The sequence below is a fragment of the Rhinopithecus roxellana genome, chromosome 4 (genome assembly GCF_007565055.1).
Source record: "Rhinopithecus roxellana isolate Shanxi Qingling chromosome 4, ASM756505v1, whole genome shotgun sequence".
In the NCBI taxonomy this organism is placed as follows: Eukaryota; Metazoa; Chordata; class Mammalia; order Primates; family Cercopithecidae; genus Rhinopithecus; species Rhinopithecus roxellana.
The window spans coordinates 175,612,898-175,640,885 of NC_044552.1; the positions used below are offsets into that span (position 1 = coordinate 175,612,898).

The following is a 27,988-nucleotide window of genomic DNA, read 5'->3' on the forward strand; positions in this document are numbered from 1 at the left end:
CAGACAGAGTCTCACTCTGTTGTCCACGCTGAAGTGCAATGGCATGATCTCGGCTCACTGCAACCTCTGCCTTCTAGATTCAAGGGATTCTCCTGCCTCAGCCTCCCTGGTAGCTGGGATTACAGGCCCACACCACCACACCTGGATAATTTTTGTATTTTGAGTAGGGATGGTGTTTCACCATGTTGGCCAGACTGGTCTTGAACTCCTGACCTCAAGTGATCTACCCACCTTGGTCTACCAAAGTGCTGGGATTACAGGCGTAAGCCACCATGCCCGGCCTGAAACCTGGTTTTTCAATAAAGACTCTTCTCAGTCTTGAAGTCCCTGAGTCCCTGGCACTCTGAGGACCCCACAGATCATAAAGGTGTCCATTTCTGCTGTAGCTTTTCAGTAGCGTCAGAGTGACGGCTATTGACAGCAGGGATTTGTCACTGGCAGCAGTGACACCTGCTGGCCCTGCAGCTCTAGCTCCTGGTCAGGCATTTTGGAACTAACATCTGTCCTTTCCCCAGCATACCTTACAAAAGCCACCACATATGCTAGTGCACTTTCGTGGCCGTTCTCTATTTTACTTACACCACAATGAAGATCTCATTAAATCTGTTCTTCCAGCATGGCTTCAACTCTTGGAACCACTCTCAAGCTATAGCTACAATATTCTAAGCTCTTCTGTGGTTACAGACACAATGTCTATACCACAAGGATGAGAGATGATCAGCATTTTACCACAACAAAGCATGGATGACTTGCTTTTCAAATCAGATTAGGCTCACGCTTTGTGTCTCCCCATGTCATGTCAGCACAGGGACAGAGCTACAGTGTGTGAGGCCCTGGACAGGGCCTTATCTGTATTTTAAAAATTGGTTAAAAATGTTTTACAAAATTCATGGGCACAAATGAGGTATAGTGATCTTTCCATAATTTTTTTTTTTTTTTTTTTTTTTTTTTTTTTTGAGATGGAGTCTTACTCTGTCGGCCAGGCTGGAGTGCAGTGGTGCGATCTCGGCTCACTGCAACCTCTGCCTCCCAGGTTCAAGCGATTCTCCTGCCTCAGCCTCCTGAGTAGCTGGAATTACAGGCTCCCACCACCACACCTGGCTAATTTTATTTTTAGTAGAGACAGGGTTTCACCATCTTGGCCAGTCTGGTCTCAAACTCTTGACCTCGTGATCCACCCGCCTTGCCCTCCCAAAGTGCTGGGATTACAGGAGTGAGCCACCGTGTCCAGCCTCCATAAATATTTTAAGTGCGTTGAGAAGAAGTACTTAGACAGTTATTATCCATAGATTCTTCATTCTGAGTTAAAGTTACCCCAGATCAACATGTCAGGACCATTCTGGCTGTCCAGTATCATGTGATTCTGTGAAAGAAATACGCTCCCATCAGCAGCAGTGACCTGATTGCCAGGCTGTCCTCCTGAAACTGGGGTTCAACCATGGAGACCCCATAGATAAAAGTCCTGGAGAGCTCCTGAGACATCTGGTTGACCTGACATGCTAGATACGGGTCAAAGATCACCTGAAAGGGACAGAAGAAAACAAAAAAGGACTAGCATGCACACAGGTCTTGGTCTAGGTTCATGTGCCCTGTCCAGATGGCATTGCCAGCCCTGGCCAGTTCTACACACTGAACTGTGATTTAGAAAACTTCAAAGAAGGTATTCTGAAGTGTGGGGCCCCATGAGACATGGGTCCCACTTGCCTGAGTGAGGGTAGAACTATCCCAGTGTCTAGACTATAGGGTCTATTTCTCATCAGCCTTTTTTTTTTTTTTTTTTAGACGGAGTTTTGCTCTTCTTGCCCAGGCTGGAGTGCAATTGCACAGCCTCAGCTCACTGTAACCTGTAACCTGTAACCTCTGCCTTCCAGGTTCAACCGATTCTCCTACCTCAGGCTCCTGAGTAGCTGGGATTACAGGCATGCGCCACCACACCTGGCTAATTTTGTATTTTTAGTAGAGACAGGGTTTCTCCATGTTGGTCAGGCTGCTCTCAAACTCCCGACCTCAGGTGATCTGCCTGCCTCAGCCTCCTGAAGTGCTGGGATTACAGGTGTGAGCCACTGCGCCCGGCCATCACTCATTCTTTGAATTGGTATTGGGATGAATTTATTTCAAGTTGTAACGTCATAAAAATATATGAGTAATCTTAAGTAATGGAAGTTTATTCAAAAGATACTGCAGCCATTTTATTCCAGGTCTTTGTTATTTTAGTCTCTCCTTTCCCTTCGAGGTCTCTCAGTGGCAGTTCTCCCATTCTCTCCCTTCATCCCCACCCTCTCACGCAAAGCAGGGCATATGTAGTTCGGTCGGTTACTCACATCTGATACGGAATGCTCTGATCCAGTCCCACACGGCCAGCATAGCAGGCTTCGTCTCCATACAAGTTCATCGCCACTTTTCTCAGAGAAAACTGTGTACCTGGCAGGTGCTAGGAAACTTCATGGTCTGTCAAGTGCAAGACTCCTGATACATTTCATCAAACTGTCTTCCAAAAGGGCAATGCCAGTTTACCTTGCCACCAGAAATATGTGAGAGCAAGCCCTTCTTAGTACATTTGCCAGCAGTGAGGAGATTCATTATTTCATAAATAATTAGCTAATATGGGCCAGGCTCGGTGGCTCACACCTGTAATCTCAGCACTTTGGGAAGCTGAGGTGGGCGGATCTCTTGAAGCCAGGAGTTTAAGACCAGCTTGGCCAACTTGGCAAAACACCGTCTCTATTCAAATAATAATAATAATAATAAGCTAATGTGATAGACGAAACTACTAGAGTGTTGTTTAAATGTACATGGGCACTTTCTTAGTAGTAACATGCAGTATAAACTTGTTAATCAATTAATTTTTCTCTTTGGTGAATTGCTTATTTTGGTTCATTACTAATTTATCTATTTACAGCTGAGTATTTTCTGTATCTATTTATGTGTGCTAATCATAACTTCAAGATATTGGCCATTTTGCCATATTTATATGAACTTAACTTCTTTCTTCATTTTTCTGTTCTTGCTTGTTTTTAGACTTGGATACATTTATCTTTTAACGAACAGAATTTTAATTTTTTTTAAATAATCTAAAAGTTAATATTTTCCTTTGTAATTTATTTCATCCCTTTGGCTCTTAAAAAGTGCCCCTTTTCTATTTCATAGATTTGCTAAACATTTACTTCAAATTTCCTCTATTTTTAAGATAGCCATTATTTAAAATGCTTATTCTCTAAAAACATTAATTAAATAATTCTGTAATTATATATTTAGCTAATGAGATAAGAATCTAAGTTCATGTTTTAAATAAATAATTTACTAATTCTTCCATCTGCATTAATTTAAAAAATCTTGTAAAATTTATTTGTGACATTACCCTTTCTCCATGATACATTTTTGTATGAGAAAGGATTTCTGTCTCAGTCCATTCATTTACAAATAGTCTAGATGAGGTTTAAATACTAAAGTAAAAAGGAGACTTTTCTTATTCAATAACTTTTAATACTCAAATTCTGCAGTATAATTTTTCATCTAATGTGTTTTCCTGATTTAATCTGAATTTTATAATTTCTTGACTCCTTGCTTTTTAGAACAGTGTTGGCTTTATTTCATAAATGAATTTTGAATAAAACTTGACATCAATTTATTTTTATTTCATAATCCACAAAACATTTCAAATTGAAGAAATACAACATTAAAAGTCTCCAGTTTTTGCTTTAATTTCACATTTCATACACTCACAATATTTAGGAAATAGTCATTTGGACTGTCTTATAACTGGGATAAGGGTGCAGCAACAATTCTGCCAGATGGTTAAATGCCCCAGAGGATTTCTGGTCTTCTCTTCCTAATTTGGGAGATATAAAGCAGTTTTTACTCCCAATATAAATTCTTGCTAAAAATCATACTCTGTTGATTTTTCATGTTAGACATTAAGGATGACATGTAAGTAAAAAAAAAAAAAAAAAAAAAAAAAAAGTAGCCTTGATACCAAGTTAATATTCTCTTGAAATCTTACTTGGCTGCTAAATTTCTTTGTTGAAAGCCAACTTATAACAAATTGGTTATCCTGTTCGCCTTTTTCCCTTTTTCTTTTCTTTCTACCATTTTCTTCCTGCTCCCTTTCCCTCACTCTTTCTTTCTGGCATGTTTAATTACAGAACATTTTCTATAAGCATTATTGAGAATAATTGTCCTTGAGGAATGATGGGTAATGTAAGCGAAATGAAAATAATAAAGAAAATGCTACATGGAATCTCTTATTCTTGAACCATGTTCAGACACTATTAGCTGTGACCACTGCAATAGGAAATGAAAAAGAGAGCACTTTTTCATTGAAAATCCCAGTGTTCAAAGAAACAAAGAAACGGCCACATAAACTAAATATTCACAATACTGGAAATGAACCACAGGCTTTTTGAGTAATACTCCAGTTAACTCATGTCCTTAAATGAGAAGGGCGGCATCTGCCTACTGGAGCTCTCTGGTGCCCACATTTAGGGATGCATCCTTCCTTACAAGGGCAGCCACCTGTGGAAGTGGGTTCTTAAATAACTGTGTGCACCAAAGACCATCTGGCATGGCTTAATCACTGTACAAAGACTCTGCAGAGAAGTTGGAATTGAGATTCGTAGAGAAGCAACAAGGGATGATGCCTGATGATTAAGAGTCAATCCAGGAAGGAGAATTCTTCATGGGTAACATCTATTTCAATAACAAACTCTCTCCGCAGTGACTCATACTTATTTGTCTGTGAAGTTACAAAAGAAGATCCCCAGAGAAAGTGCTTTCCAAGTTGCTAGATGTAAGTTTAAGAAAGAAAATTTTTACCTTAAGAAAAATGTGAGCTTGGTTTTAAACTTGAGGCTTGTTTTTAGGCCAAATGAATTGGGTTTTTTCCTGTTGCCTTTCTAACAACTTAATGACAACAGTGAAGAAAAGGTAAATCATCATGTTAGTAAATCCAAGGATTTTGCCTCAAGAAAGTAGATAACTATTCTTGGGGAAAACACATAAAGAGTTTGTCCAGAAAAAATTAGTGTCAAAAATGAAACATCCAATGACACCAAAAGAGTTCAGTTTCCTGTGCTTGAGTCCCACACTTTTCATAATGAGTAAAATCAAGGAACTTTAGAATGTCCTATGTTCTGTCATTTCGTGCCCACATATTCCATTAAAAATCCAAGATTGGCCAGACATGGTGGCTCATGCCTATAATTCCAGCAATTTGGGAGGCCGAGGCAGGAGGATCATTTGAGTTTAGGAGTTTGAGACCAGCCTGGGCAACATAGTGAGACTTCATCTTTACTAAAATTCAAGAAAATTTAGCTGGGCATGGTAGTGCACCCCTGTAGTCCCAGCTACTTGGGCACTAAGATGGGAGGATTACTTGAGCCGGGGAGATAGAGGCTGCAGTGAGTTCTGATCATGCCACAGCAAATCCAGCCTGGGCGACAGACCAAGACCCCGTCTCAAAAGAAAAAAAAAAAAAAGAAATCCAACATTGTAAAATGTCAATATGATTCACTTGTCATTCTAAAGAAAGTAAAATCCAAATTCCTTAGAAGATTTTTCTTTAAAGTGACACAGTGATTTTTTTTTTTTTCTCTTTCTAGTCACATTGGAAGTAAATGAGGATTGTAATCCACAAATATCTAAAGTTTTAATTTTAATTAAAAAATATATAATGCATCTCAGCAGATTCTTACATTAGAATCACTATTTTTAATAAGCCTCACATTGAATACAAAATACATAAATATAAAACCCTTGGGAGAAAATATTACATTTTTTGAAACAAAGGGGAAAAATGTGCTCCAAGAAAATGTGTTTTACATTGTAATGTCCAACTTGCACAACCATGTTTCAACTTGGAACTCATTAGTTATTTGGGCCATGCCCTCAAAATTCTGTTTAGCCTATTTATGATTTCCTTTCAATAAAAGACAAGACAAGAAAGAAACAAAAACCAAAAGCACCCTACTCAGGAATCTGGGAATGCCTTGATGATGGACTCATAGGCAGGTGGGGGCGGTGTTGAAAGGCCCACTCGAAGACTGTTACTGGACCAGTAATCAGGACGGCTCAGACTGTGGGAAGTGCTGATGGTGGGAGAGATACTGGAAGAAGGGAGAGTCACCAGCTGACTCTCAGTTTCCACAGGAAGTGGTGGACATTGCAGAAAGGGATGGAAAGTAGAAGCTCTGAAACTTGATTTTCTTGGAAAGGAATTTGCTTGTTCCAGGGAAGCTTGTCGCTGGAAAGTGAGACTGGCCAGGCTGAGGTTGCTGCGACGTTCACAACCACTGTGGCGGTAAAATCCAGTTCTGTTGAGGCCATGGGAGTAAGAAGACCTAGATCTCCTGCTTGAACTCCACTGTGAGATGGGAGCACTGGCTCTTCTTCTTCGAGACAGACAAATGAACACAGCCCAAATAAATCCTCCAAGTACCAGCCCGATTGCCATGGATACGGTGAAGGACATGATAAGGTCCTCTAAAACAAAGAAAACAAATTACTAAATCAATTTTTAAATAGGTTTTCAACTAAAAACAAGGGTCAGCATATATGCTGTAATTCATAGAATACTGACTAATTTAAACATACTTTGAATCAGGGAAATAGAAGACGGTGTTAGGTGGATATGAACAAATGAAAGCTGATAATGCTTCCATTTATTCAAGCAGAAAGATACAAAATAACACTTCCAGCTGTAGCATTCCAGGTCACTTAAGCTGTTTTATCATCTTTAAGAAATAAAAGATAAAAATAGTCTTACTTGATGTCATTAATTTATGGCATTTAGCTCATACATTTTTTGTAGAGTTGCAAATGTAGCCCAAAGTTGATTTCCTTTTGAGTTATAGTAGTAACTAATGTGCTGGATTGATAAAGAATTTTGTCAACACTTTAACGTTGCCTTTTCCTCTGTCTGCTTTCATCAATCACATTGATTTCTGTCACCTGCAGTCTTCATGATGCCTCACTTCCTTTGCTCTGTCTGAGATAGGAAGTGCTGGAATAGAACCATCTGGCCAGCTGACTGATTTATGTCATATTTCCTGAACTCCCAGACCGTCACCTATATCTCTGACTCTTTGATGACTTGACCTGTGCAGACTACTGGGCTCTTTCTTGTTTCCCAGTTTCCAGCTCATGCTTCTATTACGCCCTTGGGATGATGAAATTCCTGTAGCCCGAACCTCCATAGCGTCTGTGCTACACCCCAGTATTCTCTAATTTATAGAACTTGTAATTTGTTCAGATTTCCCTTTCTGGGGAGAAAAATGCCTTTTCCTAACGGAAATGCTACCTTATTGTCTCTTGTAAACTAAATACATATTCTCAAATGCAAATGGGTAACTGAGTCTCCTCTTGCCACACCACTTTGTATAGAAAAACTCTGGATATTAGAAGACTCCTCTAGCCTCTTGGTCCCCCACATTTCCCCACCATGATGTAATCCACAAGTCATGTTGGTTTCTCACTGTACCAAAGCCTGTCATTCTCTCTGAAACTCTGTGATTTTCCACATATTTTTCCTTATATCTGAATTCAATATTTTAATCTTCTGTCTGGAAAACCCATTCTTCAAGCTCCACTTCAAGTATCATATCTTCAATAAAGACTCCGACATTTCCTAGACAAAAATGAGTTACTGCTAAGTGGAAAGGTAAGCTATCGTATCGAATTGCTTATCTAGGTATATTCTGTATCGAGAGAGCCATAGCCTGAAAATTAGCTGATGGGTGTTGTGAGACTGGGGAAGAGGGGGAGAAAATAGCCACAGAAGTTTTGCTGTTCCTCCCATCAAGAGATAGTCTATTGCTCTACCCCTTGAATCTGGGCGGGCTTCATGACTTGCTTTGATGAGTAGGATGCAATGGAATTGAAGCTATACAAGTTCAAGCCTAAGCTACAAGAGGCTCAGCTTCCACCCTTCCTGCTCTTGGGACCCCTGCCATTGTCAGCATATAAATAAGGCCAGACTAGCCTGCCAGATGATGAGAGACACATGACCCAGAAACCCCTGCAGCCCTAGCCAAGAGCCTGCTAACCTGGACATATGAATGGCATCATCCTATATAATTCAGATGCTAGTCAACTCACCAAATGATTGTGACACATGAGCAAAGACCAGCAGAAAATCCACCAAGCTGACTTCGTCTCAAATTACCAATCCACAGGATTGTGAGCTAAGCAAATTATTATTATTTTAAGCTACTATGTTTGGGGGTGGATAGTTACATGGCAAAAGTTCTCTGATACAGGGTTCAAAACTCAGCTCTGTTCGTAATATGTTTTGTGATTTTTAGGGAATTTGTTTAGACCCACTGATTTCATTATATATATGTGTGTGTGTGTGTGTATATACACACATATATATATGAAGGAGTTAGATTTTATGATTGCCAAGGTTCTTTTTAGCATATTGTTGTAATCTGTGATAATATATAGACTACCTAGAATGCAGAAATAACAAAACAAACTAATGTTAATAGCTACAAAGGAATAATCACTGCTGTCTAATTTTAGGATATAGTTCAGTGTCCTTACACTGTATATTGTCACATTTATCTCCTGTGGAAAAGCTATATTTATTGTGTCCTACTTTCACAATTATCTGTACAAATAGTTATATCAACATTCTCTAAAACAACAGCTTTAGGCAAAGGTCCCAGGCACATTTTTTAGTGTATTATATCACTTAATCCTCAAACATCCCAATAAAGGAAATGCTAGTGTTATTCCCATTTAATAGTTGTGGCTACTGAGAGGTAAGTAGCAAGCCCATAGTCCTACATCTGGTGAAGGTCAAGTGAGGATTTGAGACCAAAGCATCTTAATTAATAGCTAAATTATTTATTTATTTTCTAAGTGTAAGGTAAGAAAATATTAATCTACAATGAAAATAAGCAATACAAATTGCATAAAAATTTGTCAATTCAATACCAGAGTATCTTGTAACCTGTTATGAACAGAAATACTTGAGAGAATGGTGGTTAAATAATATTTTGTGTTCTACAGATATATTTCCATGAATCAATAGCCTTTAGTGGAGACTTTTAAATATCAACAAGTTCAGCTATGGATGCACAGAAATGGAGTTTCAGCTAAAACAAAATCAAAAATGTGTTGGACATAAATTCCTCATTTTATAGATATTGAAACGGAAGCTAAGGTTTGTGTGGTAGAATTAACACTTGATTTATTGTAATAACTGATTGGCAAGTATCACTGGTTAGGGAACTATTAGTTACACTGGTGTGTGACATAAATGAGAAGACAAATACTCAAATTTACAAAGTATACGTCCTTGCTATTGTGTGTAAATGTATGTAACCACTACTAGAGTCTGACTGAAGACTCTAAGTATCTCAGTATATAGGCAGGCATAATAGATAAAATTTAGAAAGAGATATTTCCTTGATTTCAGCAAAATGAAGTTAAAACCAGAATCTGAAAGGAGAAAATATATTCAGTTAGTCAACGAAAGCATTTAAGGTTTACAAGAGTCCTTATACATGGTCTCTGTGTATGCCCTTTGAGACTCTCATCTTCTGACAAATCAGATATTCCAAATATAAATGTTATTTATAGTGGAATAATAGCAAACTTTAGATTCAAGAAAAAAATAGAAACTATTTAAATCAATGAAATCAATGAAAAATAATTTATTGTCTATTATTGTGATTGAGGCCAGGCACAGTGGCTTATGCCTGTAATCCCAGCATTTTGGGAGGCTGAGGTGAGAGGATCGCTTGAGCCCAGACCAGCCTGGGCAACATAATAGGATCTGTCTCTACAAAAAGTAAAAATAAATTAATTAAATAAGATATAGCGATTGAGCAAAACAGCAATTAACAAAAATACAGCGATTAGCAAAAACAACAAAAATAGATGGAGTGAGAAATACATTTAAATTTCAGATGACTGTTTTATTTCCAAAATACATTATTGTTCTGATGTAAGAAAACTAAGATAATATCCAAACTCTAATGGACAAGTTATTATAGAATATATTGAACCATCACAATCTTCTTAAATGACAAGTTTCAGTTTGGGGAGTAAAAAGATTATTTTTGTGGCACTAAAACTGTAACAATATTTCCATAAAAGGAATTTGACAACAAACCTATTTAAAATGATCATTTTCTGTGGCTTGGTAATACTTTGATTTGATACTGTAAACCTGTTGTCTATGCCCAAAATTTGGGGAAATGACTTAAAATATCATCAAATATTGGGTTATATAGATATCCAAAAAAGATTAAATAATGAATTTAAAATGTACATGAGAATCATAAGAATAACATATACACACAATAATAGGCTATTTAAATTTTGAATGAATATAAAGTAGGATAAGATGGAGGTGCAACAGAAATTATAAAAATTACAAAAAAATTTCTTTTGATATGGATTTGTTTAACTTTTGCTCAGTAGAGTACACATATCATGAAAATGACTTTTTAATCCACAAAGTCAGTAAAATACACACTTTAGAAATTGTATTAGTCTGTTTTCATGCTGCTGATAAAGACATACCTGAGACTGGGCAATTTACAAAAGAAAGTGGTTTAATTGGACTTACACTTCCACATGGCTGGGGAGGCCTCACAATCGCAGTGGAAGGCAAGCAGGAGCAAGCCACACCTTGCGGGGATGGCAGCAGACAGAGAGAGCTTGTGCAGGAAAACTCCCCCTTATAATAACCATCAGATCTCGTGAGACTTACTTACTATCATAAGAACAGCACAGAAAATTCCTGCCCCAGTGATTCAATTACCTCCCACTGGGTCCCTCCCACAACATGTGGGAATTCAAAATGAGATTTGGGTGGGGACGGAGCCAAACCGTATCAGAAATCATTGCACTAATTCTTATACCTTGCAGAATATTAAAACACCTACAAATAATACTGCTGACAGAAGAATTTCTAAGACTTCCTGAGATATGTGGTAAAATGCTTATCTAACTTCTTAAGCTCCCTTAAGTCCAAACAGCAAAGGCAAATGTAGAAATGAAGAAAGGCAATGAGGAAGAGATGCTGAGTCAAACAACAGCAGTGGTCCTTCATACACATTTTTTTTCATTTAATTATAGTTAATGATTTTTCTGACCTGCCCACACTAGAATTTAGAAACTATGTGATGAAAGCAGCATCTACTGGTGATACAGCTTTAAATTTTCATATATGTAATTCCATTCTGGCAGACTTTTGACAATGTATTTTGGGATCCTTTTTTAAAACCTGGTGTAGAAGAAAATGTAACTGAAAAAAAAGACATTGGCACAGATATTGCTTTTTAAAAAATGATTTGCCTTCTTACTTCTCAACAATCTTAGGAGAAGAAAAATGAGCCATAATCTTTCTTCTTATAATTGCAATATAATGCAACTTATAAGACCAAATGGTTACTTTTAAAAATATAACTTTCCTTTTGAAAGCAGAAGGAAAAAACTCCAACATTGGTAAGGCATGCCATATAAATTAAATATATGTCATCCTAATTTGTAATACATACCTACAAAACTAGCAAGTAAATGGCACATAACAAGCCCTCAATGAACACCGGCTCTTCCTGCTAATAGTTGTGTAATTTACTCAAGTCATTTGACCCTTCTTGGCCTAATAATAACAGCCACGTTCGTGTCTTTCAATTTTAATATTGTAATATTGAGTATGATTTTTAGTAAATATAATCAATCCCTCAAATGCCTTCCACTGGTATTAAAATTTAGTAGAGGTCACCATCTAGTGGCTTGAGTTGAATCATTGCAACTCTGAAAGTGATTTGATCAATGACAGCAGAATGAAACATTGGTTAAAACATTCAGAAACCCTTTGCAGTTGTAAGAATGGTAAGTTCAACCTTCACCAAAGAAGGCCATGAAGTCCTTGGTATCATAGAGTGTACAGCAGAATGGTTCAGGAAATAGAATGACTTTTGACAAAAAGGATTTTTAAGGACAATAATATTTACAGCCTAGAAATTTGATTGATTATAATAATGTAAACAGCCAAGAAGTATTTTCCATTATATCTCATCTGCCAGAACATCTTATTGGGTCTGTTTTCACAAACAAACAAACAAAAATCCAGAATTCAACTTCTCACTACCCACTCTGCGACTTCACTGATCCAAGTGGCCACATTCCCACATCTGTGACATGGACTATGGTCTTCCTGCTTCTGTCCTTGCCATATCCTCACACCCCAAAAATGTGCTCAATACAGTAGTCAGAGAACATTTTAAAATATAAGTCAAATCATATCACTCTTCTGTTCTAAATCCTCCGCTTTTCCCAGAGGAAAAACAAATGCCTAAGAATGTCCTAAAAGTCCCTACTTGACAGGTTCCCAATTATCTGAGCCCATCTCCTCTACTCTTCCTCTGGGTCACTCGCTCTGTCTGCACTTCCCTCCTCACCATTCCTTAAGTACATCAGATGGGCTGGCTCCTGACTTAGGGCCCATCACTGGTTGTAATCTACTCCTAAAATTATTTCCTCAGCTATCTGTATGGTTAATTTCAGGTCTTTTGCTCATATGTAACTTTCTCATTGAGGCCTACCCTGGCTGCTCTACCTAAAATGACACCCTGTCCCACCTCTGAAGCCTAAATGGAACTCTTGTTTTTCTTTCTTCCCTTCTGGTTAATGGAAACTAAATTCGTTAATTTATACTCTTTAAGAAAATGTGAATGAGATACATAAGCATTATGAGCTGGAAATGTCATTATATTTGAAAGATAGGAGGATAACATATATCTGGAATGCTTTAAAAAGCTTCATGGAAAAAATGAATTGTAGATGCCTTTTTGTGAATGGTAGTGGTCAAATAAACAAAAGGCTTGGAGACTTGAAAGTAGTTTTGATCAAAAGCATAAAGCACAAGCCATATTCTGAATATAATTAGTTAACAGTATTGCTAGAGGAGAGGGCAAATTCAAAAGGATCAAGGTAGCACACTGCTTTCTGTATATGATAGACTAACATGTATCAAGCCACTGAGAGCAAGCATACAATAGAGAATAAAATATTTTCTTAAATTTTTTTGAAGCCATCAGAGACTTATCAAAACTGTTAAATCGAAGAAGCAAATTCCAGGAGAGAAGAAAATCTCTCATCACAATAATCTGTAAAGAGAAACAAAAATATCTGAGTAGAATGCTGTGCACTATCAGTAAGCTTAGAAAACATAAGTTGGTGTTCAGGGGCTGCCAAGGAAATTGGACCCTAGGAAACATCCCAGACTCTGGAATCAGGTGCCCTAGGATCTACTCCCTAAGATTAATGGTAAACAGGAAAAAGACCAGACCTCACAAAGATACAAATATAGATCAATCCCAAGTTGGACTGAGGTGATCTTTCCCTAACTAACTGTCAGAAGGAAAATTTTACATATAAATAAAATAGAAAGTTATATATTTAAATAAATTTATATATACCTAGTAATAAATTACAAGTCATCCTAAGAGGCAAGACAAAGTAAACAAAAACTAAGAGAACAAATAGAAAATTGAAAAATATCTGTAAGTTATGAAGATATTTGAATTATCAGACAAAATATTAAAATAACTGTTGATTAATGTGTTTAAAAAATTAACAAGTTAAAAATTTTCAGCAGAGATTGAGGATCTTATAGATAATAAAATATCTAATGAAAATTATAAAATATTTTAACTGAATTCTGATAAAATTGTGAAATATCGAAACATGTGAGATGTGCCTAAAGCCACATTCATAAGAAAATTTATAGCTTTATAGGTATATATTTTAAAATATGAAAGCCTAAAAAAATCAGTTATTTTGGTTTCCATATTAAGAAGCTAACAAAGGATCACTAGCTGACACATAAGTAAAGTAGCATTCAGTAAATAAGAGAAAGCAGAACTTAACGAAACGGGCAAAAAAAAAAAAGAAAGAAAGAAAAAATAGAGGAGATTATCAAAGACAGATATAAAAAAACTAATAAAAATTAATAAAATACTAATTGGAATGACAAGGATGGAAAAAGGAGAGAAAGAGAAAGAGGGGAAAAGAATGGGCAGGAGCAAGAGAAAGAGACAGAGAGAAGGAGAGAAAATCACCAATATCAAGAGTAAGAAACATTAGAACAGATTATACAGGCAATAAAAACATCAAGCTAGGATTCCAAATCAGCTTTTATGAACTGACCCTTTCAAGTAATAATGACTATAAACACTGAAAACAACACACACAAAAAAAATTCTACCTAAGGGCCTTAAGAATGACCAAATGCTTGCAGCTACTAGAGAGGAGCTGACACCTGGAAGAAAAGAACACCAAATATTAGTCAAGCTCCAGTTTTCAAACCTTTTAACCTGAGGGCAGCTTCCAGTCTGGGACAGGTAAAGTGATCATTGAAAACCTGCACTGTTTCTAATCTTAAGAAACAAAGGACAGAGATTATGGAAACAAGAGCTGCTAAGACTGTGAGAAGGAAATCCTGGAGAAGAGAAAGCCAGAGAGAAGAATCCCCAAATTTTACTAATAAACATTTTACATATCTTTGGTTGACTCCTGAATCACACATATATGGGACATATTCCAAACAGCACTAGAGAAAAATAAAATAAAATAAAGTAATATTTAAGCTGCTGCCCAAGAGACAGGCTTTATAGGTTTCTGTAGTTGTAGTTTCACAGAGTTAATTGCCTGTGAAAATAAACTAGGGGGAAAAACATACATCACAACACTCTTCAGGGTAATACAGCAGAATCCATTCAAAATGTTCAAGATACAATATGAAATTACTTGGCACATGAAGAAACAGGAAAATGTGACCCATTCTTAAGAGAAAAGACAGTCAACAAAAACAAACTTTAAGATGACCCAGATATAATTAGCAGACAAAAATTTTAAAGCAACTCATATGTCCATGTTCAATGATTTCAAGTAAAACACTCACAATGAATAAAATGATAGGAAATTTCAGCAAAGAAATAGAAACTATAAGAAATAACAAAATGGATATTCTAAAACTAAAAAAAAATCGAGAACTCAAAAAAATTTATACCATGAGCTTAACAGTGAAATTAAAGTGAGAGAGAAAAGAATCAGCCAACTTAAAGGTGTATTAATAGAACTTATCCAATTTGAAAAATGGAGAAAAATATTGGAGGGAAAAAGCAAGCCTCTAGGACTTGTGGAACTGTATAAAAATAATTAACAGATGTGCAATTATTATCCCCAAAATAGAGGAAAGGGTGAGTTGAGCTAAAAACATTTTGAATAAATGAGGCTGAAATTTTTCAAAATTAGTGAAACAAATTAATCTACAAATCAAGAGTCTCAGTAACATCAAGCAGAATATATATAAAGAACTATGCACATCATAGTCAAACAGCTGAAAATCAAAGGTTAACAAAAAAAACTTGAACACAGCCAAATTACAAATAATAATAATAACACTACATTCATAAAAGACAATTATTTGAATAACTACTCGCTTTTAATGAAACACAATGATATTTTAAAGTGATTTTTAAAAAGCTGTCAACTAAAGGCTGGGCGTGGTGGCTCAAGCCTGTAATCCCAGCACTTTGGGAGGCTGAGACGGGCGGATCACGAGGTCAGGAGATCGAGACCATCCTGGTGAACACGGTGAAACCCCGTCTCTACTAAAAAAAAATACAAAAAACTAGCCGGGCGAAGTGGCGGGCACCTGTTATCCCAGCTACTCGGGAGGCTGAGGCAGGAGAATGGTGTGAACCCAGGAGGCGGAGTTTGCAGTGAGCTGAGATCCGGCCACTGCACTCCAGCCTGGGCGACAGAGCGAGACTCCGTCTCAGAAAAAAAAAAAAAAAAAAAAAAAAAGCTGTCAACTCAGAATTTTATATCCAGCAAAAGTATCCCTTAAGTATAGTAGTGAAATACATACTCTTTCAGGTGAAACAGAATTCAAATTAATCACCAGCACACTTACACTAAAACATGTGCTGAAGAAAATCCTTAGTCTGCGGAAAATGAAAACTGGGATCTTTAGGAAGAAATTGAGACTATCAGAAATAGTATCAGAGTGAATATAGAAGATTCTTTTCTCTCAATTTCTTTAAAATTCATTTTTCTGGTTAGAGCAAAAATTAAAATATTTTCATATGAAATGTATAGTTTATATAGATTTAATATGTTATAATTATAAAGAATTGGGACAGGATATAAATAAATATATTAGCTTGATTGATTTAGTTTTTAAGAGATTTTAGAGGCAGGGACTTACTATGTCACCCAGGCTGGTATCAAAGTTTTTGGCTCAAATGACCCTCCAAACTCAGTCTCCAAGTAACTGAGACTACAGGCACACATCAACACACCCAGCTATTAGATTGTTTTTTATATTGAAAATCTTATGTATTCTAAAATACAACTACAAATTATATTAAGCAAGATTGCAGAATTTAAGATTTATATATAAAAATATGTTTATGTACTAGCAGCAAACTACTGGAAAATATAATTACACCATTACAATAGCATCATTAAGCATAACATACCTAGGAATCTTTTTCACAAAATGTATGCAAGATGTCTGCACCACAAATTTTGAAATACTACTGAAAGAAATTAAAGGTCTAAAAAATGGAGAGATATACTATATTTGTGAATTACAAGCCTCAATATTATTAAGATGCCAACTGCCCTTATATATAAATAAATTTATATAAATAAATCAACTACAGTTCCAATAAACAGGCTTTTTGTATTATTTTACAAATGACACTAAGTTGTATATGATGACAATACAAAGGAACAATAAAAACAAAGCTGGAAGCATCACACCACTTGATTTTAAAATATACTACAAAGCTATAATAGTCAAAACAGCATGGTACTGGCATTTACATAGACATTTAGATTAATGAAACATAATAGGGAGGAAGCCCAGTAATAAATCCATGCATTTGTGACAACTGATATTTGACAACAATATCAAAAATGCTCAAAGGGGAAATTATTGCCTCTTCAATGAAAGGTAATGGGAAAACTGTATATCCACATGCAGAGGAATAAAATTGAACCCTTATCTCATACATATAGAAAAATCAACTCAAAATGGGTTAAAGATACAAACCTAAGACCAGAAATCCAAAAAACTACTAGAGGACAACATAGGGAAAAAGCTTTATATTGATCTGGGCAATTATATTTTTGCATATGACAACACAGGAAAAAAGCAAAAATAGACAAGTAGAATTGTGTCAAACTACAAAGATTCTGCACAGTAAAGGAAACAACAGAGAGAAGATATGCCCACAGAATGAGAGAAAATATTTGCAAACCATATATCTGATAAGAAGCCAATATCTAAAGTATATAAGAAGCTCACACAACACAAAAGCAAGAAAACAAATAATCTGTTTAAAAAATGAGCAAAGGACCTGAATAGACATCTCTCAAAAGAAGCCCCACAAATGACCAACAGTTAGATGAAAAAATGCTCAACATAACTACTCATCAGAGAAATGCAAATCAAAGCCACAATGGAGTATCACCTCACATGTGCCAAAATGCCTATTATCAAAAAGACAAAAAATAATGAATGTTGGTGAAGATGTGGAGAAAAGTAAACTGTACACTGTTGATGAAAATGTAAATTGATGCAGTCATTGTGGAAAATAGTATGAAGGTTCCTCAAAACTTAAAAATAGAACTACCATAGAATTCAGCAATCCCTCCAGGTGTACATTAAAAGGAAATGAGATCAGAATCTCTAAGAGATATCTGCACTTCCATGTTCATTGCAGCATTGTCACAATAGCCAAAACACATAATCGATCTAAGTGTCCATCATCAGATGAATGGGTAAAGAAAATATGGTGACATACATATGCATACACACACAAACACACACATATATGGTTTCTATAATGGAATGTTATATTTCAGATGCTCTTAGACTTATGATGAGGTTGTATTTAGATAAATCCATCATACATTGAAAATGCCATAAGTCGAAAATGCATTTAATACCCCAACTTACCAAATTTCATAGCTTAGCTTAACCTACCTTAAATATGCACAGAATACTTAAAATAGCCTAAAATTAGGCAAAATCATCAAACAAAATCCAGCTTTATAATAATAAAAGGTAAAATTTTTAACTTTAAACAAATTTTTATTACATAAAAGTTGTCACATAATTGGATAATTCTCTGCTTTGTACACGATTGTTCTCACTCTCCACAGAAAGGCGGCTTAACTTCTCATCTGGTGGTGGCAAGCACCAAAATCCTTATTTTAACAGAATAGTAGTAAAAATACCTCAGTGATTTAAGTTGAAAGCAGTACATTGGTACATGGCTCTTATACCCAGCATCAGGAATATACAAATGTCTTTTTATTCGAAAATACAAAATAAATTATCTGTAATCATGAACAATGATGGCAGTAAACCATTATATGTTTTGTCAACTAAACCAGTAACTGATGGTTACAGTGATTTCTTAAACATCAGTCAGCCATTCCTTCATTTTCTTCGACTGACTTCTCTGAAGTTACTGGTGAGGAACACTGCCTTGGGCTTCCTGTCATAGTTCATTAATAAAGGTAAAGTACTATCCTAGTAGTTAGAACATGCCACCTCTCATACCACCTCCCATTCCACCCATTGCACCCATTCCAGGGTCCTTCTCTTCTTTAGGAATTTCTGTGACTACAACTTCTACTGTAGTTAACAGAGAGACCACACCAGCAGCATCCAATAAAGCAGCTCTCACAACCTTTGTTGGGTCAATACTTGCTTTTTCCACCATATTCACAAAATCTCTGACTGTAGCATCGTAACCAACTTCTGAGGAACTTTGCATAATTTTTGCAACTATCAAAGATCTTTCAACACTTGCATTCTTAGCAATGGTCATTGCTGGAATTTTGAGTGTTCTTTCAATAATTTCTATACCAATTTTTTTATCTTAATTAGCTGGAGTCAATGAGTCCAAGACTGGAATGCGCCAAAGCAGTGGAAATTTTTATAATAATAATAAAAAATAAAAATAATAAACATTAAAGATCAAAATTCAAAATTCAAATTACAGTTTCTACTGAATGTGTATCACTTTCATATCACCATAAAGTCAAAAAATTGTAAGTTGAACTATCATAAGTCAGGGACCATCTGTATATAATAAGGGAATGTTATTATTCAGCATTAAAAAAAATCCTGTCATTTTCAGCAACCTAGATGAACCTGGAGGACATTATGCTAAGTGAAATAAACCAGGCACAGAAGGACAAATACAGCCAGCCTCCAGCTTACCATGGTTGGATTTGGGATTTTTGGCTACGATGGTGCAAAAGCCACATGCATTCAGTAGAAACTGTACTTCCAGTACCCATATGACCATTTTGTTTTTCATTTTTAGTAATGTTCAATGAACTACATGAGTTATTCAATACTTTTTAATAAATAGGCTTGGTGTTAGATGATTTTGCTCAACTGTAGGCTAATGTAAGTGTTTTGAGCACATTTAAGTTAGGCTATGCTAAGCTATGATGTTCAGTAGTTTAGCTCTAGTAAATACAGTTTTAACCTGATATTCTCAACTGACAATGAGTTTGTCTGGATATAACCCCATCATAAGTGGATAAGCATCTGTACTGCATGATTGCACTTGTTTGTGGAATGCAGAAAAGATGAAGTTAAAAAAGCAGAGAAGAGAACTATGATTGCCAGTGATTTGGGGGTGGGGAGAAAAGGGAGATGCTGAGCAAAAAAATGCAGTTTCAGTTGTGCAGGAGTTTGGAGCCCTAACATACAACATAGTGTCTGTAGTTACGAAATTATTTCTTATACTTGAAATTGGCCAAAAAAGTAAATCTTAGATGTTCTTACCACCACAATAAAGCTAACTACCTGAGGTGATGGTTGTATTAATTAGCTTGATTGTGGTAATCATTTTACAATATATATGTATATCAAAATATCATGTTAAATGTACACCTTAAATATATTGTTTTTATTTGCCAATTATACCTCAATAAAGCCTGGGAGTGAGAAAATACAAAAGGTCCAGAAAAAGCCAAAGTAATCTTGAAAGAGAAAAACAGTTAATAATGTATTGTATAGTTTCAAATAGCTAGAAGATATTTTGAATGTTCTAGCACAAGGAAATAATAAATGTTTGCAGTGAAGGAAGTGCTGATTATCGTGATCTGATCATTACACATTGTATACTTGTTTTGATGTTTCACTCTGTACCCCATAAGTATGTACAATTATTATGTGATAAAATTTGTTTAAAAAATAGAAAGAGAACAAAGTTGGAAGATTTATATAACTGAAGACTTACTATAAAAGTCAACAATTGGTTTCATTGAAACAGAATGGAGATCTCAGCAACAGGCTTACACTTACATGACCATTTGATTTTCAACAAAGGTGCCAAAGGACTTGAATAGAGAAAGTCTTGGCTGGACACAGTGGCTCAGGCCTGTAATCCCAGCACTTTGGGAGGCCAAGGTGGGCAGATCGCTTGAGCCCAGGAGTTTGAGACCAGTCTGGGCAACATGGCAAAGCCTCGTCTCTACAAATACAAAAAGACAAAAATTAGCCTGTTGAGGTGGCATACACCTGTATTCCCAGCTATGTGGGAGGCTGAGATGGGAGGATCACTTGAGCCCAGGAAGTTGAACCTGCAGACAGAGTGAGACCCTGTTTCAAAAATAAAATAAAATAAAATAATAAAATAAAATACAGAAAAAAATACTTTCAAGAAATTGTGCAGAAAAAGCTGGATATCAATATGAAAACAATCCCTCAATTTCTACACTATATGCAAAAATTTAATTTGAAGTGGACAATTATGGATCCTAAATATGAAAGCAAAAATTTTAAAGTCTTAAAGCCTTTAGACTGGGAGGGGGCATTTGGAAACTTTTTGGGCCAGTGATTATGTATCTTGATTGGGCTTTGGGTTACTCAAGCGTGTGTGTCAAAATTCAACAAATGTTCTGTTATGATTTGTACACTTCATTTTTATTCACCTTATATGTTTCATTGTATGTAAATTTGACTTTAAAAGGAAAATAGTTGTAAAATATAATTGAATTCCTGTTAATGATATGCATACTAAAGTAATTAGGGGGAACTGTATTGGTGCCTTCAGTTTACTTTGAAATATATTGACTAATAAGATGAAAGAGAAAATGAGTTTTATAAAAATGTTACAGATAGAATTCAGATGGTAAGGTATATGGGTGTTCACTGTAGAATTCTTCTAAGGTTTATGTATGTTTGAACATTTTCATAATAAAACGTTGAAAAACTTAATAAGAATGGCATAAACAACACTTAAGCAATATATTTTGAAATTTAATTCAAATGGTCAAATTCCTGGAAAATACAAACTCCCTTAACTAACAGAATTGACAGAAAATCTGAGTAATCCCAGTAACCTCAATGAGATCACTTGGACACAGGAAGGGGAACATCACACACCGGGTCCTGTTGTGGGGAGGAGCCGGGGGAGGGACAGCATTAGGAGATATACCTAACATAAATGACTAAATGACGAGTTAATGGGTGCAGCACACCAACATGGCTCATGTATACATATGTAACAAACCTGCACATTGTGCACATGCACCCTAGAACTTAAAATATAATAAATAAATTAATTAATTAAAATTAAAATTAAAAAAAAAAAGAAAATCTGAGTAGTTCACCATTGTTAAATAAATGGAATGTGCCCATTAAAAACCCTCCAACTGAAAATACTACATATAGTTACAATAGTGAATTTTCCCAAGCACTTAAGCAATAAACAATGTCATCTTATACAAACTTTTCCAAGTAATAGAAAAGTAGGGAACATGTCCCAACCTGTTTTACAAGGCTTGCATAACACTGATACCTGACAAAGCTGTCAGAGAAAGGACAATTACAGGCCACTTTCTCTCATGAATTTAGATGCAGAAGTTTGAGGTCAGGGATGTATTAAAACGTCCAGTCTTATGGGCTCCATCTCACATCTATTGAATCATAATCTCTGAGCATGGAGTCCAGTGAGAGATGAGTTTTCATAATTCTAAGTAATTCTGATGCAGTTTAAAGACAAGCATTTGTAAATGTTTTTCAAACTTTCTGGGTAACTGAGATAAGGGAACTAATGAATAGACTATTAATATGCAACATAGACGTTTCTTTTTAAAACACAAATTGAAAAAATGAATTTGTGAAATAGTATTTGTTTCCAAATTTGGGGAAGATATAGTGGAAATTCTTGGGACATATGCCCAGCCCATAAACCTGTTCCCCTCTCAACTTCTTTGGGAACATCCTATGCCCATCTGCTGGGGTGCCCCCTAAGAGTCGTGTTTTTCTACAGGCCAAAGAGCAGTATTTTCCACTAGTAGCCAGGGATCCCTCCTCTTGACAGCACTTGATCCCTAACAAATCAGTTCACAACCCTGCATCTCATCAATTACTTTAGAGAGTATTAAGTCTGTTAGCAAGGATGCACAGAAAAAGGAAAAATCAATGCTTCACGTTTAAATTACTAAATAATTTTTAAAATATATAGAATAAATAATAGCTTGAAAGTCAACATTTTGACTGCAATAGTTGGATACTTTGAAATAGAAAAGAGTGCTTTGAGTTTTTTTGTTTGGTTCAGTTTCTGAATGCTAAGAGCCTAAAGGACTTAAGAACATAACTTTTGATCATAAACAGTATAGGAAAGAATAAACCATGGCCTATGAGTCAATTTTCGTGCATCTAAAGAGAAGGAGCTTTGGAGAAGCAAAGAGGAGCTATACAGAATATGACCTGTAAGGGTTTTGGAGAAGCAAAGCATCACTCTCCATCCCTCCCTGTGATGAGCTACAGATTGATTAGGGAATCCCAGAGAAACTGGTACTCATTTTCAGCTTTCTGGGGAAGATGGCAAGCCGCTCTGAGAACCCTGGGTGTCTAAAGGGCAGATAAGGAAGTGAGGTAGGGAGTGGGGGACATGGTGTTACTGCATCCAGGCCAAGGGCACCTGATGTAGCTCAACCTCCTAAGGAAGGCTCCTGCAGTTCTAGGGTTATGGAATAATATTGAAATATTGTTCTGTGCCATTGAGACAGATGGAGAAGTACCTGAATAAGGGCCAGTAGACCAGAGGGATATACAGAAAGGAAAAGTCATGCTGTTAGCTAATGTTACACAGATCATGTGAGCCAGATTTTATAGTAGGAGATTTCAGCAGTGAAAATCAGAGAAAGGGCAATGTCTCAAAAGCTGATGAGAAATCCATGTCAGTAGATGTCAGCAGAGGCCAGAACTTGATCAAGCACCAAAGGTACCCTCTCTCCAATAAACAGAATATAACCCCTCCACCCATCCACACCCCCTCTCCAACCTTAAAGAAAATTCCCAGAGGGAGGAATATGGAGAGATTATAAATCACTGGATTGCAAGTGATCAGGTTAAATTAAATCAAACTTTTACGCTGACATTCAAAATCTTGCAGAAATCTGCCTCCAACCTGCCTTACCAACTATGTCCCTGAAACAACCACACACAGACTCTCTAGTCAAGCTGTTCTTTTCTCCACAAACTTGCCTGGGTGTTTTTACTTCTCCATATTTGCTGATGACATTTTTCCTGAGCTCCCCAAACCTCTTGAAATTCCTTATTTATGTCACTGACTCCTAACACATTGCCTAATATGGTCAGCGCATGCTTCTGAGTGAACTAATGAACTGAATGAGAATGAGCTTACGAGGGAAAAAAATGAATGACTAGAATGTCCTTCTTAGAATTAATCTCCCTGTCTGAAATTTATCTTTCTAGGAACAGATAGCACCTCATTTTTTTTTTTCTGAGAAAGATTTAGGGCTTATTTCTGCCATATATTGTGCTAACTCATATTATCAACCATTGCTATTTTATCATGTGTTATCTTGTGTTATTCCACAACTATATAGGTTTGTATGTGCATATGTATAGATGCATAATCACCTCCAAGAGCATAATCCTTTTGAGACAAACATTGTACTTTTAGTGAGAACTGAATTAAGTGAATAAATGCAAACTCCTGCAACCATATCTTCCCCCAACTTTTCATAATGCTAGCCATAAGGAAAAAAATGCAAAGTAAGACAGCAGAAACAACCAAAACTACATCTTCTACAGGACTCTCAAGTACTAAGAGAATGGCTGAGTTCAGTATTTGTCTCCTATTGCCTTAGAGGAGGACGCGGCAAATTTTAACGGGCCCTGTTTCCTGCAGCTTTTATGGGAATGTTTATAGAGAAAGGAAGCGCATTAAAGAAAGCAAAAATAGGGAGTGGAAGGTGATAGTCTGCATCTGTGTTGTCACTTTCAGGCCAACTTTGTTGCCAACCCTTGCACTTAAATGCTTGCACACCTTTAGGAAGTTTTAGTGGGTGATAGCTATGAAAATGCCACCTACTGTTTTTGGTAATAACCCGATATTACTATCCCATCATTTAGCGCTCGCTAAAGTAAACCAGAAAAGTCATATCGAGAAAACAACTTTTTATGTAGCTTAAAGTGCTACGTCTGAGCGATTTATATGGTTCAATGTACAAGTTTTCCTTTTCTAAGCTATTTTTCTTTATTTTCCAAATTCAATGTCCCAAGCAGATGACTGATTTGGGAAGCAATAACAATGCATTTCACTGCATTGTACAAGATTCTCAAAATAATATTTTTGAGGAGTCAGTGGTCAAAATAGACATCAATTTGGATACAAAAAAGCAATGGAAATTTAAAAGATTGACGTTTATATTTCAGGAAATGTACATATTTTATATGTTTGTATTTTTATTCACATTTTATACTTCATATTTTTACCCCAGAAACAAAAATACAATCTTTTATATATTTTCCTAAAATCATCAAACATTATATCTGCTCTCCATATTTCCATTCGCTTTGTTAATGTTTATCAATGTAACACTCCCCTTTCTGGTTTTCATTATTTTCATCTAATTTTCATTACAGTCACATAACAAGAGAAAGGAAAAACTAGCATTTGTCTTTGAAATAATAGGTTTTAATTCCCTCTTAAACACAGATTTCCATATTAAAAATATCTAAATTTTTAGAATCAATAGGTGGACTCCAACTAAACATTCTCTTATTAATATCCAGTTTATTTTAATGATTATTATCCATGTTTTAGTCAGTGAATAATGATTTGTTTTTTTAAATAAACCTGAAGTTTAATTTTGAATGGTTTAAAAAAAAATAGATTGACTTCTACATATTAATTTTTGCAAAAAAAAGCTACTTTACTTTTGAATAATTTATACAGATAACTTTTTTATAATGATGAATTTGATTTAGACAGACTATAGCTCTTTTTCAGTGTGTATTTAGCACTTATTTTCTCCATAAGTGAGGACACCAAATAATATTTTAACAAGCATATAATCAGACATCCACAATTCAAAGACTTCTGTCTAGTGTTAGCTACCTAAAATAACCTATTACCAAAGCCTTTCTTTACAACGTACTAGAATAATCTATTTTCTTCTTAATTTTGTTACATAAATCTATTAGGAGCTCACCAATATCCTTTGTTTTCAGGCTTCCAGCAAACATAAATGTAGGTGAGAAAAAAGAATGAGCTAGTTCTTTTTTTTTCTTATGCTGAATTTTTAATATTTTTTAAAACCAATAAATATTTGTCCCCACATTTTTCATCTAAGAAAGTACACAGGTTAAAGGACTGGAGTGAATTCTTTTCATGCAGATTTCTGTAATGGTAGACATACAGATTGCTGGGAAAAGTTGGCCACTGCTGCCCACTGTCTATGTGAAAGTTCCCAAAACTCCGCCTTGAATCACAGCAGAAAGTCTGAATCGCTCACTGAGAGGATTAAAAACTTGTTCTGGGCATATAAACAGATCTGTTCATATATACTATTTTCTTCATTAAGGTGTTTTTCTGAATTTAATTTAAATTGCCTCCTTTAATATAAAAATGTCCCTGAACCCAAGAGTACATGTCAACTTCCCATGTGAGCCCTTCTTCTTTGTACCTCTAAGCCTGGAGCAACTGAGTTTTGACCTCAGCACAGACCCATTGTCAACATCAGGGAACACTGGACTGTTGGCTGTGGCTGGACTCAGACAAAAATACTCCAAAAAATACTTCTGTATTGTTCTTTTCCCCCACCCCCATGATAGGCTTCCTCTGAATGTTACACGTGATGTTATTTCCATTTAATCTTTTCTACTAAAGTTTTCTCAAATTTCATATTTTTCCATATTTTATTTGTTATACTCTAAAGTCATTCATTTATTTTACCTGTGTTATCGCACTTTAAATTCACTCATTTAAGTACAGATGTTATTAGGCTTCACTTTGGAAATTAAAGCATATAACATTCACAACATAGATGAAAATAGTCTCTATGGAAAATCTTGATTTCATAAAATAAAATAATCTACAGCCTTCAAACAAATGAAAGTTAATTTTTCCCATGCAATCTATATGCCATATTCTAAGCAGGAATTACCTCCAACTTATGTTTTTTTATTTTTATCCTCATTATTTCCTAATTTTATTTTGTAACACCAGCCAAAATCTGTACTTAACACCCAGATTCTTCTTGAATATCTTCATAGAACACTATAAAGACATATAAATATATTTCTATATATTTCTCTATATAAATATATTTCTATATATAAATATATTTCTATATATAAATATATATAAATACATTTCTATATATAAATATATAAATATATTTCTATATATAAATATATAGAAATATATTTCTATATATTTCTGCTAATGTATGAAATAAATTTCTGTTAATAAACATATGAAAACTTTAAATAATCACTTTATAGTAAACAAAATGTCTCAGAGATTTTCAGTGTTTTAATAAATCACACAGTGCATTTCTCACATCCTAGTTTTAAATTTTAAACAGTAAAAGAAATACCTTACCCCAAAAGTTTTCTGGCCATGGACTCCCTAAACTTGTTGTGTTATTAGCCATAATATCCACAAGAAATAGAAGAAGGAGAAGAAAAAGAGAAAGAAAAAACAGTATGTCGAAAAAAAGCAGTTTGATTCTATGTCTTTGTAGTACAGCAAGAGAAAAATAATTTTTACACAACCCCTCATATACTTGTGTTCGCATAAAAGGAAATAAGTGTATCATATTTCCTGCTTTTATACTCAAATTAGCAACTGTTTTTCTTATCTTGGAATTCCACATGGTTCCTGAGACACAAAACAATGTCCTTTTCATCATTTCCTCAGCTAAGTTCCTAAGTTCTCTCCTCTCAGCCACCTCCAAAACTGCTTTTAGGATAACAGGGGTGTGTGTGTGTGTGTGTGTGTGTGTGTGTGTGTGTGTGTGTTTTCTCATCCCATACTGACATAGAAAGGAAGACTCCAAACTCTCAGCTACAGTACCTTAAATTAAAAGTATACAGAATTGAGAAATAGACCACGTTCCAATGCTTGAAAGCTAGATTTATATAGTAAATTTGGGGGAAGAACTATTCAAAACTCAGATACTTACTGTTCTTTGTTGTTGTTGTTGTTGTTTTTGAGACTTAGTCTCGCCACTGTCGCCCAGGCTGGATGGAGTGCAGTGGCATGATCTCGGCTCACTGCACCCTCCGCCTCCCGGGTTCAAGCGATTTTCCTGCCTCAGCCTCTGGAGTAGCTGGGATTACAGGCGCCCGCCACCACAACCGGCTAATTTTTTTTTTTTTTTTTTTTTTTTTTTTTTTTTTTTTTTTTTTTACTAGAGATGGAGTTTCACCATGTTGGCCAGGCTAGTCATGAACTAGGCATGACCTCAAGTGATCCACCTGCCTTGGTCTCCCAAAGTGCTGAGATTACAGGCATGCATCACTGCACCAGGCCACCAAATTCTTTTTTTTTTTTTTTTTTATTATACTTTAAGTTCTAGGGTACATATGCATAACGTGCAGGTCTGTTACATATGTATACTTGTGCCATGTTGGTGTGCTGCACCCATCAACTCGTCAGCA

The 27,988-nt window shown here is 35.6% G+C and overlaps 1 protein-coding gene across 2 annotated transcripts; it reads right to left on the minus strand.

Moving 5' to 3' along the window:
• On the minus strand, positions 1-27,125 carry MYCT1 (MYC target 1). Of its 2 annotated transcripts, XM_010357723.2 has the most exons (3): positions 26,928-27,125; positions 5,966-6,477; positions 1-1,521 (listed from the first exon to the last, which is right to left on the minus strand). In XM_010357723.2, exons 1-2 carry the CDS (start codon positions 27,121-27,123, stop codon positions 5,966-5,968), a joined length of 708 nt encoding a protein of 235 aa, XP_010356025.1. In that variant the 5' UTR covers positions 27,124-27,125; the 3' UTR covers positions 1-1,521. The 2 variants fall into 2 exon arrangements, with proteins under 2 accessions (XP_010356025.1, XP_030785211.1); XM_030929351.1 differs by lacking the exons at positions 1-1,521; positions 26,928-27,125 and adding an exon at positions 20,301-20,366 and having other exon boundaries at positions 3,602-6,477.
• Between the last annotated feature and the right edge of the window lie 863 nt (positions 27,126-27,988).

Coding starts and splice junctions, on each gene's coding strand:
- MYCT1 (XM_010357723.2), bottom strand. CDS start 27,123: ATGCGAACACAAGTATATGAGGGGTTGTGTAAAAATTATTTTTCTCTT. Junction 6,478..26,927: donor ATGGCCAGAAAACTTTTGGG/GTAAGGTATTTC, acceptor TCTTTGTTTTAG/AGGACCTTATCATGTCCTTC.